The 15,299-nt window shown below is 38.0% G+C and overlaps 2 protein-coding genes across 2 annotated transcripts in view; both read right to left on the bottom strand.

Moving 5' to 3' along the window:
* Positions 1-15,299, bottom strand: part of RBM19 (RNA binding motif protein 19) — a 1,836,515-nt gene that overhangs the window by 1,154,462 nt on the left and 666,754 nt on the right. The window lies entirely within an intron of this gene.
* Positions 1-15,299, bottom strand: part of MFSD12 (major facilitator superfamily domain containing 12) — a 104,093-nt gene that overhangs the window by 72,387 nt on the left and 16,407 nt on the right. The window contains exon 4 of the mRNA XM_044055459.1: positions 14,376-14,468. Coding sequence (XP_043911394.1) covers positions 14,376-14,468 — 93 coding nt within the window. The remainder of the gene's footprint in view (positions 1-14,375; positions 14,469-15,299) is intronic.

Genomic DNA, 15,299 nt, shown 5'->3' with positions numbered 1-15,299 from the left:
GTACAATGAAGAACCTCTACCCCGGAGGCCGGACAAAATTTTATCTATATCTGAAGACCAGCCCCACTGGTCCAAGCAGCTGACAGTTGATTCTATGGTCATGGCGGTAGCCACCAAGAGGGAACTGGCAGAAGATAGTTCCACTGTCCATCCTCCAAACAGGGAGTCCCAGACCATGGACAGACTAGGGAAGTGGACCTATGCTTCAGTGACCTTTGCCATTCGATCACTGAATTATCTGACACACTTTACTCACCTCCAAAGAGACCTAATTTCTGAAATGTCTTCCTCTTTGGTGGGGGTACTGCCTGATGAGGTGCGTGACACTGTCGCCTCACAGTTATCTACCCTTGCATCCATCTCGAACTCCTCGATGCATTTGATATCTCACCACCGAGGGGGCAGCTCGAGCTGCCGCATCTGCTGTTGTCATGAGATGTAATGCTTGGATGCGGTTATGTGATTTTGCATACCCCTTTAAATCTTCCTTCATTAAGACATCTGTCAATGAATCTGCACTTTTTGGACCCAAGGTACGTGACACTCTTGCACGTAGTGAGAAAGATGGAAAGACCTTGTCTGCTGTGGGCATACACTTTTCCAACCCCCAGAGGCCCTACACCAGGAACCAGCAGGGGGGACAATATGGTTCAAGAAATCCCAAGGATCCTTTTGTGACACTCATGGTGAGCAATCCCCCTGGGGCAGAGGGGGCTACTCATATGGAAGATGCCCCTTTCGGGGTAGAGGGGTCGGCGTAACCAGGGAGCCAGAGATTCTTTCGCTGGCAGACCCTACCAGAGCTCCTGAGCAGCTGCCCGATTGCTTTCCTCTGGAAGCAGTCGGGGGTTGTTTCTCTCTGCATCTACCATCCTGGCATCTTATTTCTACTGATGTTTGGGTGCAGTGAATAATATCCAGAGGCTACCACATACCTTTTGACCTAACTCCCAGACCCGTCACACGAATCCCCGATGTTCCACCCAATCAGAGGGGATTGGCAGCCTTAGAAATAGAAAAACTGCTAAGAAAAAGAGTCATCCAACCAGTTCCACCAGAACAGACAGGATCCAAGTTTTACTCGAGGTTCTTTTTAGTGCCATAAAAGACAGGGGACTGGAGACCAATCCTGGATCTCTGCCTACAGAACAAATTTATCAAACCTCAAAAATTCTGGATGGTCACAGTACAGACTATTCTTCCCTTCCTAGGGAGGGGCAATTGGATGTGTTCTATAAACCTACAGGATGCGTACTACCACATAAACATGGATCACCGCTCTTGGAGGTTTCTCCGCTTCAGGCAGGGAGCCAATCACTACCAGTTCAGGCCACTGCCATTCTGTCTCACAACAGCCCCCTCTTGAGAGTGTTCACCAAATGTATGGCAGTTGTGGTAGCTCATCTTTGACTACAAGGATTCCAGGTGTTTCCCTATCTAGAAGACTAGCTCCTTACCACTCCAACTAGGAATCTCCTAGTCCGCAGCCTTTCTTACATTCAAGATCTCGCTCTCCACTTAGGGATTACAATCAAAGACAAATCTCAGATGGCTCCAATGAAGACACTAGAATTTATTGGAGCGGTCTTTAAACACAACATCCTATCAAGCTTCTCTCCTCCCTCACAGGCTTTTGAAAATAAGACACCAAATTCAAGACCTTCATCCTCACATATTTGTACCAGCACGTCTTGTACTGCAACACTTGGGCTCCATGGCAGCTGCCTTACCTTGGTATCACTGGCAAGACTGCACATGAGAATCCTGCAGTGGCTTCTTTCCGCACAATGGTCGTTGTTAACCCACCCACTCAACCACAGGATATGCCTTACGAACCGTTGCAAGGAGGAAATGCTATGGTAGATGGAGCCACAAAAGAATTTTTGGTGTCGACCATTCTGTCTTCCCCAATCCATGGCCACGGTGACCACAGATGCTTCACTATTGGGGGGGGAATTTCCAGGGAAAGACCATCCAAGGCACCTGGACCCCCCTTGAGGCCAACTTGCACATAAATGTCCTGGAAGTGAGGGGAGTTCTCTTAGCGTTGCAAGCGTTCCATGAATCCCTGCCTTCGAGGACCATTGCAATTCAGTCAGGCAGCATGTCAGTCGTCTGGTATATCAACAAGCAAGGTGGAACCAGATCTTACCCCCTGTGTCGGGAAGCCATGAGGATTTGGCACTGGGTGATAGCTTCCAATCTCTTTATTTTAGCCTCGCACATTCCCGGGAGTTCCAACCTTATTGCGGACAATCTGAGCAGGAACATCCTGATGTCTCACGAATGGTCCCTCAATCCTGTTAATAGCAGCTCGGATCTTCCAACATTGGAGCAAGCCTTGTTGCGACTGGTTTGCTTCTCCCCTGAATTACAAATGCAGGAGCTACTTTGCCTTGGATTCCCCCCTCAGGGGGACCCACCGAGGGACGCTCTAATGCACGATTGGCCCCTGGGTCTTCTGTATGCCTTTCCCCCATTTCCCCTCATTCCAAAATTTCTACAGAAAGCTCAGAGGTTGAAAAGCAAAGTGATCTCATTGCTCCCTACTGGCCACATCAAGTCCCGTTTCTATGGCCTCATCTGATTCACAGCTTGTGGATCCTGGATCATTTTGTGGATCCTGGATCATTCCCAGGACCTGTTATCCCATCCTCAGGGATTGATTCATCCAAACCTGCACAGTCTCAAGCTCACAGCCTGGTTCCTCCACTTCCAATGATTGCCAGACTGCCTGACATCCCATCTCCTGTTCGTAAAGTTCTTCCGGCCTCACACAAACCTTCCACTAGAAAGGTTTATTCTAGTAAATGGACTAAGTTCTCTATTTGGGCCAAAGACCAGAACTTAGACACTTTCTCTATGCCTATTCAAAAGATTCTGCAATACCTGACTACACTCCTGCATGCAGGAGCCTCAGCTTCAACTATCACTGTACATTTAGCAGCTATCGCCAGTTTTCATAATGGTCTTGAAAATTCTTCAATTATGTCACACTGCCTATGCAAGACTTTTTTGAAGGGCGTATTACATGTTAAACCTCCGGTAAAGCCTCCCTTAGATCCCTGGGACTTGACTCTGGTGCTTCAATCTCTTACAGGCTCTCCCTCTGAGCCCTTTGATTCATGCGATTTGAAAATTTTGTCTTGGAAAACCATACTTCTAGTAGCACTCACCTCAGTGAGAAGAGTATCTGAGCTGCAGGCCTTGAGTGTCAAGAGTTCTTACTTGATCTTCCACACAGATAGGGTGTCCCTTCATACTGACCCTTCCTTCTTGCCCAAGGTCATTTCTGTTTTTTCCATTAATCAATCTATTGACCTGCCGGTTTTCTTCCCAAGGCATTCTAACAGAGGGGAGTACCTTTTGCACACCCTTGATGTGCACGGACAGCTTCATTGTTATTTGGACAGAACTAAATCTTTCAGGAAAACAGACCAATTGTTTGTGGCCTTTGCAGGACCCAGATTGGGTAAACCTGTTTCCAAAGTGACTTTATCCTCTTGGCTTAGAAACGTTATTACCTTTATCTACCAGCAGAACAAGCTACCCTTACCTTCCAGAATAAAGGCTCATTCTACCAGATCTATGGCTACCTCTGTAGCTTTTCATTCCAGAGCCTCTATGGATGATATATGCGCAGCAGCCACATGGGCAAGACCTCATACCTTCATATCTCATTACAAATTGGATTTGCCTTCATGGGATGAGCATCTTTTGGTTCTATGGTGCTCAGGAATATCCTTCCTTAGGGCCATCCAGGACTCAAGTAGCTGGGGACTCGGTCCCAACAGTAAAGAATACATAAAGATTTACAACATCAGATAAAGAAGTTATGTCTTACCATAATGTTCCACCTGAGTTGTAGATCTTTATTCATTCTTTACTTCCCACCCTCCTTCCCCCTGCCTGGACTCCTGGTGGTCTTCAGGTATTCGTGGTTAGGGTATTTGCTCAGACAGAGCCTCCTATCTTTTTCCTATTACTACATCTTTATCTAGGGTGGGCAAACTTGATCTAGAGTATCTAGGAGAGGGGCATTGTGGGTAGGTTCTTAGCTGAGAATGTTTGGCTTGCGCGAGCTGGGAAACAGCCATATCGGTTCCAAGGACGGAACAGAGGTCCTAACAGTAAAGAATGAATAAAGATCAACAACTCAGATGGAACGTTACGATAAGACATAACTTCTTTTTCTTGTAATTAAATAAAAAAATGCACTCTTACTGGGTAATATGTGCTGCACACAGGCTAACTAAAATTATCTTGTGTGCTGAATGTAACTAAACTTTACTTTCATGCTGATGATCAATGGCTGGCCATGGGGCCCTCGGAGCTTGTGGTCCCCAGGAGGCCACCCGAATCACTCCTATTATAATTTGCGACTGCCTTTGTCATTTCTTATCTCCACATCTGCTATAATTCCAGCTTCTATCTATCTTTGCCACTCAACTACTCTGCTAAGCATCTTGTTCACACTATAACACTTTTACTTATCTGTACCTTTATGAAACGTGGCAGTCTTACAACACTAAAGTCTGTGATCAGACTATTCAGAATTCCTAGAAACTGAAAATAAAAGAGCAAGATTAGTTCAGTAACAGGAAAGATAGGAAAACTGCTTTTAGGTGATACCATATGGCTCAACAGTCCATTATTTTACAAAATGTCACTGATCATCCCTTGTAGCATTTTTGATTTTCTGGTAAATCACGGAGGACTACACTCAGTCAATAATACCAGGCATTAAAGGATCATACTTCATATTGTTCAGAAAATGCACAACCTTTTCCTTTATTAACTTTTCAAGTGAATTAAGAGTAATATTTAAAACTGACTCAGATTCTGAGCCTTGCCCCCGCCCCCCACAATTATTTTTGGCTTAGGCTAGAAAGCTTGAGCAAATATGTTGAAAGGTATGACTGATAGAGAAATGATAAGACAAGACAATCAACACAAGTAGCCACTACCTAGAGGTGGCTGCCTGCATTTGAGCTTACAGACTCTATTACAAGAAATGCAACTCAAGAAAATAGATGTTCTTCAATGTTTTAAGCTGTGTGTAATTAAATAAAGGAACAGGGCAGTTCCCAATATCAAGATAAAAGGTACTAAAAGCAGAAGTGTGTTAAGAACATTTTTAGTTCTCAAAAAAAGAGAGAAGGTTGATGAAAGTGTGGTTATCTAGTGGTATAAAGAAATGCAAAAAAAAAAAGGAAGTCACAAAGGTACACTAAGCTACATATAAGGAAATAGGTGCAGAGTTTAGGAGAAGGGCAGAGCTAAACAAAAATGACATGCAGGGGCATCAGAAGTAAAATTTTTAATACAATAAAGAGAAAAGTTAAGGGAGTCATAAAAAGGACAGAGTGGAATGAAAATGTAATAAAAAAAAGCTAGCATTACAAAATGTTGCTTCTGCGTGTTCTCCATTAGAGCTCTTCATTAGAGCAAGAATAAGTAAACAGGTAGATGCAAGAAGTAGGAAGTTACAGAAATCACTTCTTTGTATATTAAAAAAAAAGTTCTGAAAAAAGTCAGAGTTAGCAGGCCTCACATAAATGCACTCCAGTCTAGAGAAAATGAATACAGATTTCAGGCTTAATGTCAACATGTTACTCTACTGATGAAAGCTATGTGCTGAAACCGGTCTAGTTCTCAGTTTAATAAAGCTTTCTCAGCTCATTATTGGTGCTGGCGTTTATATTTTGGTCATACTAGTTTGGTTGCCTTGCATCAGCCGTACTTGCTAGCTCCCATTCTGTTTACTTTAATGTGAACAAACCCCAGGATAGTGAAGGTAGCTCAGGAATGTGCTGCCTGCTTGAAATATTTTCCATAATAGACAGCTACATGTAAGATGTGCCATACTGGTGAAGGGGTAACATACCTATTCAAAAACAGTGGCAATGGGGAGAAACTACTAATGCACATCACTGATGATGAAAGCCCCACTGAAAAGAATGATCACAGAACACACTGTCTTACTGACATATGGGGTAGTAGTGCCCTGCAACCCTTCCTCTTGCAGTGTACCAAAGCTCAGAGCTCTTCCCACTGCCCATTTGTGGGTATAATGGACCAATCATCTGGCAGTACAGGGCCTGCCTTTCAGAACCACAGACAGGACTCTCTCAGTTTTCTAGGCCAGCAGGAAGAGAAGACAAAAATGCAAGCTTTACGAGCACCTACTGTTTCATACCAAAACAGACAGACACACAGACGCACACAGACACACACAGACACACAGACGCACACAGACGCACAAAACAATAAAGGCCAGTGAGCATAACTCACTGGCAACTCCAACACCAAACTGTGTACATCCAAAAAAGGGGGATGGTGGGTGGGTAGTGCCAGTAAGGCAGTATGTGTTCTATGAAAATATACTGTTACAGGTAAGTAGGAACTAAACCGTACTATGTTGAATAAACACACTGCCTTACTGGCATATGGGTTGTTCCAAAAGCCTACCCAACCAGGGAGAGGGAAGAGGAAGGATAAGGGTCCAGGAGTCCCTGGAGATTGGTCCTAGCAAAGCCTGCTCTGGATTTAGAAAACACAGTCAGCTTGCACTTCTTCATAAAGTTATGGATAGCAGACCAAGTTGATGCCTCTAGAATACTTCTAAAGTCTACTCCTTTCTAATACACCACTGAAGAGGAAAAGGCCCTGGCAGAATGTGCTTTTACCTTAATGGATTCACCTTGCCATGGGGGGGGGTGTAACAAAGACAATATCAGAGGACAAAACAAGCAATGGTTGACTTACAGACAGGTTGACCCTTTTTGGCCCAGTCTAGGAAATAAAAGGCCTTTCAGCCTTCCTGAAGGTTTTTGTTTCTGTCAATGTAGTACCTGAGTTGTCAATGCAATCCAAGGTATGACGTATCCTCTCCCTTATTCTTGGGTTCTGGCAAGAACACAGAGAGGTTGGTTGACTGACTGAGTGAATCCTGAGACCACATCCAGCAAGAAAGAGGGGTTAGTGCATAATGCAACTTCCTCCCTGTGGAAGATCAGGTAAGGTTGTCCCACCATGAGACCTTCCATCTCAAGAGACTCACCTTGCAGATGTCAGAGCAATAAGCAAATCGGTTTTCCAGGTTAAGAACTTCAGATCAGCCTGAGCCACTTGTTCCACAAAAGCATATTTGGATCAGAGATTATTTGTGCTCCACAGTATCTGAACTTACACAGGCCATGTAAAATCCCCCACTAAGTTCAGGATGATAGCACTACAGATAACATTCTAGACATATGAGCTAGATTACAAAGTGCAGCAACCATATACTTTGAAATACTATGAAATCCTTTTCACGCTTAGCAATCATATTCTAAACATAAGGATAAATATCCCAAAGTAGAATCCTACTAATGATATCATCTCAGCAGCAATGCTATTATACTAGATAAAAGGAAAGGAAAGCTGATGAAATGTTCTATCTAACTGACCCACTTGCAATGCAGTTTCTTTTACTAGGAGATATAATCTCACAGGTAAGTACTAGGCTAGCTGCCACAGCAGGCCATTTTAAGCTCAAGTCCTAAGCTACATGGGTAGTGTATTTCTAACAGACCAACTTTCCATTATGATGAAAGGCTTTGTTAGTTTCCCAGTGAATTCAGAAATGTATTTTTTGTAAACCATTCAAAAGGTGGCATGGCTAAATACTGTGGCATACAATCCACTGAAGCTCACCATTTAATTATCTGTATCATCAATGTGATGGACAGCAAATCATGATATAGAGTCAGATTTCTTATAAATATTCATAAAAGTAAATGTTAGAATCAATCCAACTATTGAATTCAGAATCCCAGCCAAACTAGTCAAGAAAACATTTTATTTTCACTCTTGTATATGTGGTGTGGTGTTCCTTCAGTTTTAAAAAAATATTGTATTATAAATATATATAACACACATGACAAATGTCTTCACGGCTGCAGTCTTTTAGTTTAGACACAAAGTTTTGATCCGTACTCTACAATAACAAAAATGACTTTTGCAAAATTTGGTTCATATACATTTTACAATCCTGGCTTAACACGTGTTATACATATGTAAACCTCTGTATAAAGTTTAAACTTTTTTCTTCTCACTTTAAGAGCAAAATCTCTGTCCAGAATTTCACAGCCCTATAAATAACTGAAATATCTCATTTTGATGGACTGATAAGACTTATAGAGCTCTCTAAATAAATGAAAAATATGGCATCAGGCAATCTCATTTTGATTGATTGATAAGAATTACAACGTTTTCTGAAAGGACTGCAAAATGTCTACAGCTATAGCTACATTAAGTACCTCTATACTTTTTGAAGTAGAATTAATACAATTAAACCTTTAGACAGTTTCTGCCTTGGTTTTTACTTTAGATCTAAATTATGAACATTTGTTTTTTTAAAAATAATTGAAAACCTGAATTTAAAAATTAAGATTCTTTATCTCTTTGTAATTTTTGGGTCTGTAGCCTTCACGAAGATTAATTTTAAATACCTCCATTATACCTGTGTAGGATTTATTTTAAATGCCTCCATTATACCTGTGTAGGATTTATTTTAAATGCCTCCATTATACCTGTGTAGGATTTATTTTAAATACCTCCATTATACCTATGTAAGATTTATTTTAAATGCCTCCATTATACCTGTGTAGGATTTATTTTAAATGCCTCCATTATACCTGTGTAGGATTTATTTTAAATGCCTCCATTATACCTGTGTAGGATTTATTTTAAATACCTCCATTATACCTATGTAAGATTAATTTTAAATACCTCCATTATACCGGTGTAGGATTTATTTTAAATGCCTCCATTATACCTATGTAAGATTTATTTTAAATGCCTCCATTATACCTGTGTAGGATTTATTTTAAATGCCTCCATTATACCTGTGTAGGATTTATTTTAAATGCCTCCATTATACCTGTGTAGGATTTATTTTAAATGCCTCCATTATACCTGTGTAGGATTTATTTTAAATGCCTCCATTATACCTATGTAAGATTTATTTTAAATGCCTCCATTATACCTGTGTAGGATTTATTTTAAATGCCTCCATTATACCTGTGTATGATTTATTTTAAATGCCTCCATTATACCTGTGTAGGATTTATTTTAAATGCCTCCATTATACCTGTGTAGGATTTATTTTAAATGCCTCCATTATACCCGTGTAGGATTTATTTTAAATGCCTCCATTATACCTGTGTAGGATTTATTTTAAATGCCTCCATTATACCTGTGTAGGATTTATTTTAAATGCCTCCATTATACCTGTGTAGGATTTATTTTAAATGCCTCCATTATACCTGTGTAGGATTTATTTTAAATGCCTCCATTATACCTATGTAAGATTTATTTTAAATACCTCCATTATACCTATGTAAGATTTATTTTAAATGCCTCCATTATACCTGTGTAGGATTTATTTTAAATACCTCCATTATACCTGTGTAGGATTTATTTTAAATGCCTCCATTATACCTGTGTAGGATTTATTTTAAATACCTCCATTATACCTGTGTAGGATTTATTTTAAATACCTCCATTATACCTGTGTAGGATTTATTTTAAATACCTCCATTATACCTGTGTAGGATTTATTTTAAATGCCTCCATTATACCTGTGTAGGATTTATTTTAAATACCTCCATTATACCTGTGTAGGATTTATTTTAAATGCCTCCATTATACCTGTGTAGGATTTATTTTAAATGCCTCCATTATACCTGTGTAGGATTTATTTTAAATGCCTCCATTATACCTGTGTAGGATTTATTTTAAATGCCTCCATTATACCTGTGTAGGATTTATTTTAAATGCCTCCAATATACCTGTGTAGGATTTATTTTAAATGCCTCCATTATACCTGTGTAGGATTTATTTTAAATGCCTCCATTATACCTGTGTAGGATTTATTTTAAATGCCTCCATTATACCTGTGTAGGATTTATTTTAAATGCCTCCATTATACCTGTGTAGGATTTATTTTAAATACCTCCATTATACCTGTGTAAGATTTATTTTAAATGCCTCCATTATACCTGTGTAGGATTTATTTTAAATGCCTCCATTATACCTGTGTAGGATTTATTTTAAATGCCTCCATTATACCTGTGTAGGATTTATTTTAAATGCCTCCATTATACCTGTGTATGATTTATTTTAAATGCCTCCATTATACCTGTGTAGGATTTATTTTAAATGCCTCCATTATACCTGTGTAGGATTTATTTTAAATGCCTCCATTATACCTGTGTAGGATTTATTTTAAATGCCTCCATTATACCTGTGTAGGATTTATTTTAAATGCCTCCATTATACCTGTGTAGGATTTATTTTAAATGCCTCCATTATACCTGTGTAGGATTTATTTTAAATGCCTCCATTATACCTGTGTAGGATTTATTTTAAATGCCTCCATTATACCTGTGTAGGATTTATTTTAAATGCCTCCATTATACCTGTGTAGGATTTATTTTAAATACCTCCATTATACCTATGTAAGATTTATTTTAAATGCCTCCATTATACCTGTGTAGGATTTATTTTAAATGCCTCCATTATACCTGTGTAGGATTTATTTTAAATGCCTCCATTATACCTGTGTAGGATTTATTTTAAATGCCTCCATTATACCTGTGTAGGATTTATTTTAAATGCCTCCATTATACCTGTGTAGGATTTATTTTAAATGCCTCCATTATACCTATGTAGGATTTATTTTAAATGCCTCCATTATACCTGTGTAGGATTTATTTTAAATGCCTCCATTATACCTGTGTAGGATTTATTTTAAATGCCTCCATTATACCTGTGTAGGATTTATTTTAAATGCCTCCATTATACCTGTGTAGGATTTATTTTAAATGCCTCCATTATACCTGTGTAGGATTTATTTTAAATGCCTCCATTATACCTGTGTAGGATTTATTTTAAATGCCTCCATTATACCTGTGTAGGATTTATTTTAAATGCCTCTATTATACCTATGTAGGATTTATTTTAAATGCCTCCATTATACCTGTGTAGGATTTATTTTAAATGCCTCCATTATACCTATGTAAGATTTATTTTAAATGCCTCCATTATACCTATGTAAGATTTATTTTAAATACCTCCATTATACCTGTGTAGGATTTATTTTAAATGCCTCCCTTATACCTGTGTAGGATTTATTTTAAATGCCTCCATTATACCTATGTAAGATTTATTTTAAATACCTCCATTATACCTGTGTAGGATTTATTTTAAATGCCTCCATTATACCTGTGTAGGATTTATTTTAAATGCCTCCATTATACCTATGTAAGATTTATTTTAAATACCTCCATTATACCTATGTAAGATTTATTTTAAATGCCTCCATTATACCTGTGTAGGATTTATTTTAAATGCCTCCATTATACCTGTGTAGGATTTATTTTAAATGCCTCCATTATACCGGTGTAGGATTTATTTTAAATGCCTCCATTATACCTGTGTAGGATTTATTTTAAATGCCTCCATTATACCTATGTAAGATTTATTTTAAATACCTCCATTATACCTATGTAAGATTTATTTTAAATGCCTCCATTATACCTGTGTAGGATTTATTTTAAATGCCTCCATTATACCTGTGTAGGATTTATTTTAAATACCTCCATTATACCTATGTAAGATTTATTTTAAATGCCTCCATTATACCTGTGTAGGATTTATTTTAAATGCCTCCATTATACCTGTGTAGGATTTATTTTAAATGCCTCCATTATACCTGTGTAGGATTTATTTTAAATACCTCCATTATACCTATGTAAGATTTATTTTAAATGCCTCCATTATACCTGTGTCGGATTTATTTTAAATGCCTCCATTATACCTGTGTAGGATTTATTTTAAATGCCTCCATTATACCTATGTAGGATTTATTTTAAATGCCTCCATTATACCTGTGTCGGATTTATTTTAAATGCCTCCATTATACCTGTGTAGGATTTATTTTAAATGCCTCCATTATACCTGTGTAAGATTTATTTTAAATGCCTCCATTATACCTGTGTAGGATTTATTTTAAATGCCTCCATTATACCTGTGTAGGATTTATTTTAAATACCTCCATTATACCTATGTAAGATTTATTTTAAATACCTCCATTATACCTGTGTAAGATTTATTTTAAATGCCTCCATTATACCTGTGTAGGATTTATTTTAAATGCCTCCATTATACCTGTGTAAGATTTATTTTAAATGCCTCCATTATACCTGTGTAGGATTTATTTTAAATGCCTCCATTATACCTGTGTAGGATTTATTTTAAATACCTCCATTATACCTATGTAAGATTTATTTTAAATACCTCCATTATACCTGTGTAAGATTTATTTTAAATGCCTCCATTATACCTGTGTAAGATTTATTTTTTTAACTTCTTAGTCCATGCATACTTTGACAATACAGGCATCTAAATGCATGCACTTGTATCAACTAATTTTAAATTGTATGACATAATAAGCATGTATTTTATTTTATAACAAAAAAAAAGTTAGCTACAATATCTACTGTATGTCCACTGTCCTTCTGTGGTTGAATCATTAAATACTGCAGGCCATTGCCGCCAGCACTCATCACTGTGAAACTGTGGTTAATGTTTCATATATTACAAGTCAGCAAAGTTTGTACCATTTTTAACACATTGCTGTTTATGCACAAAGTCAGGTCTGACAAAGCAGTCCCAACGCATATCCTTATTATACCAGTTCTAAGATATTACTGTCAATTCAAAATCACGTTTAACATATCAGTCAACCAAATGCCCTTTTTATTTCATTCATCAGTCTCTAAATGCAACTTGGTTTCTGACATTTTTCAATATTACACAATGTGTGTGACATTCTCCAAAATCTGCATTATAAACAGTCTTTGCAAATATTTTCTATTTTCTGCTTTTAGGTCTCTCCTTTAATATTCTACCCACAGGTATCCATTCTTATCAGATCGTACAATGTACTGCTACATTCAAAGTATGACTTACCAGCATTATTCAAGTACCTGCAACACAGAACAGAGCTTCCTTTTTAAGAAAGTCTTTTAAATTACTGTTCATGAATTTTATTATGAAATATCTACTTCAAAAGTTATCTACAATGTTATATTCAGCTGCATATACATTGTCAAGATGATACACAATGCCTAGCAACTGCTTAAATTCTGACAGTGCCATACACAGCTTGAACTCGGTCATAATATTAGGACATGTAACCCAATTTCTAAGCAGTAGAATCAACCAGCCATCTGACACATCATGAACCAAGTCTCTCATGTACTTATGGAAAATACTTTTCTCAGAACTCTCCTATTGCAGTACACACAACTGTTAATTTTCTGTCAACAAGCATCAGGTTTACAGCTTTAACCATTTAATTACAGATATTGCGCCATCAGATTTTGAAATACTTTTATGAAGTTTAGTATGACATCTCTTGCCCAAGGCATGGCAGGAGTCAACATGGCTATGCCCACGTGTGTATCAAGCCAGTTTGCAAATACCTATACATCCTTATCACCCCACACTTCATGTTTAAGAACATCCGGGTTAACAGTTTCAGAATTATGAAATCAGTTATGCACAAAGTTTTCCATCAAATCAATTACATTACAGCTCAACCATGTACTAGACCAAAATGTGGAAACCCCAGACAGCAAGTGTGAGGTGATGTTTCTCTGCATTCTAATACTTTCTTTAAATAAGTTTTACTTATGGGTGTAAAAAAACAGGGTGCCTACTTTTACAACCACTATCTTGAATGGTCACAAGACACCCCTACTAACTATACATGATACCCCTGTGAGGAAGAAATACTCATGACATGTCTGCAAATGCTGCTATTGCCATGCTCTGTGGATAGCTCAAGAGTCCTGGATGTTCACACATCATATCCAGGAAAAAAGTTTTAGAGGCAGATGAAAACATTGGTAGTATTTCATCAAAAATATGTTCAGAGGCACTATGGGTAAAGACATCATATCCGGGCCAAGACCAGCATGTTCAAACAATCTTATTACAGTACACTTCTACTGAACAGACACAATACAGTAGTACTTCTAGGGCACAGTACCACTGTTCTGCATTGCTTCCATTAATGCTGTCACTGAAACCAGAAATTATATCTCTGAAGGTCATAAATCAAAGAAAATAAGGCTATTTTCATTTTTTGTGTTAATACAAGTGTACTTCTAAAGTGGTCAGAGGAGTATTCATTTTCAGGACAGTGTAGCCCCTATACTCGACTCAGAAAAAGGTTAATTTTTACTTTTCTTACAGGGAGTCCCGGAGAAGAAATAAGGCATGTAGGTTTACAACTGAAGAAAAGGTCACATTTTACTTACATTTCTGCCAATCCACTTGTTGACTGGTTTCATACAGAAGGAGGATAGGAACCCACTTACGTACATGATCAAAGGGATAGTAGCAATGAAATTCTGTCATGATCACAAGAAAAAGTTACGTTAGACATTTATTACATTATGCAGCGGAGCAATTCCAAAATCACATGCAGCTAACTATGGGACAAAACGCTGACTACATACAAAAGCAGGAAGCTTTAGAAGCAAGATTTGACTACATCTCATTTTACAGAAGCATTTGAAAACTACTAACACTGCAGTCTAAAATTTCTGGAAGGTTCTGGCATTTTCACTGTCAGGATAAGGTACATACTGTCCTAAATGTTTCTCAAGAAGTTTACCTTTTTAATACTCATTTTTCATATTTTATCAAATATAAGTTTCTCTGCAGATGGAGTTCTTTTTTTTTCACACAACACACAAACTTATAACAAAAAAGGGAGTGTCTATTCAACGTACTGTCATTTAAGACTCAATTAACAGAGTGCCCCAATAAAAGGATGTTATGCAATTGAATGCAAAGATTGCCATTTATATCACAATGCAGTTAATGAAGGTTTCCAAACATCATATCATCTAAAACTATGTATCATACTGTTCCACCAACTATTTGCAAAGTACCTGGAATTCTAAATGACCTGGTATCAAATTTAATGGCCAAAGCTGTTAAACCTACTGAATCAAATTTATTTCCAGCGTCCCAAAATGCTGTTGTACGTTTGAAGAACATGTGCTGTGATACACTTCAAACAAAGGCACACCCAGCACTGAAGACAGATACACCCATTGGTGGTGCAGTTTATCAAAGAGGCCAAAGCACTGCTGATAAATTTCACCACCAGTGGGGACAAATTAAGCTTCACACCCAATTAGGAGGTCACCATTGCTATTATAGACTGGAACTAC

This window comes from Protopterus annectens, chromosome 13.part0 (assembly GCF_019279795.1).
Source record: "Protopterus annectens isolate FY-2018-M chromosome 13.part0, PAN1.0, whole genome shotgun sequence".
NCBI lineage: Eukaryota > Metazoa > Chordata > Ceratodontiformes > Protopteridae > Protopterus > Protopterus annectens.
The sequence above is the reverse complement of the archived record's forward strand: the minus strand, read 5'-3'. Positions and strand labels throughout refer to the sequence as shown.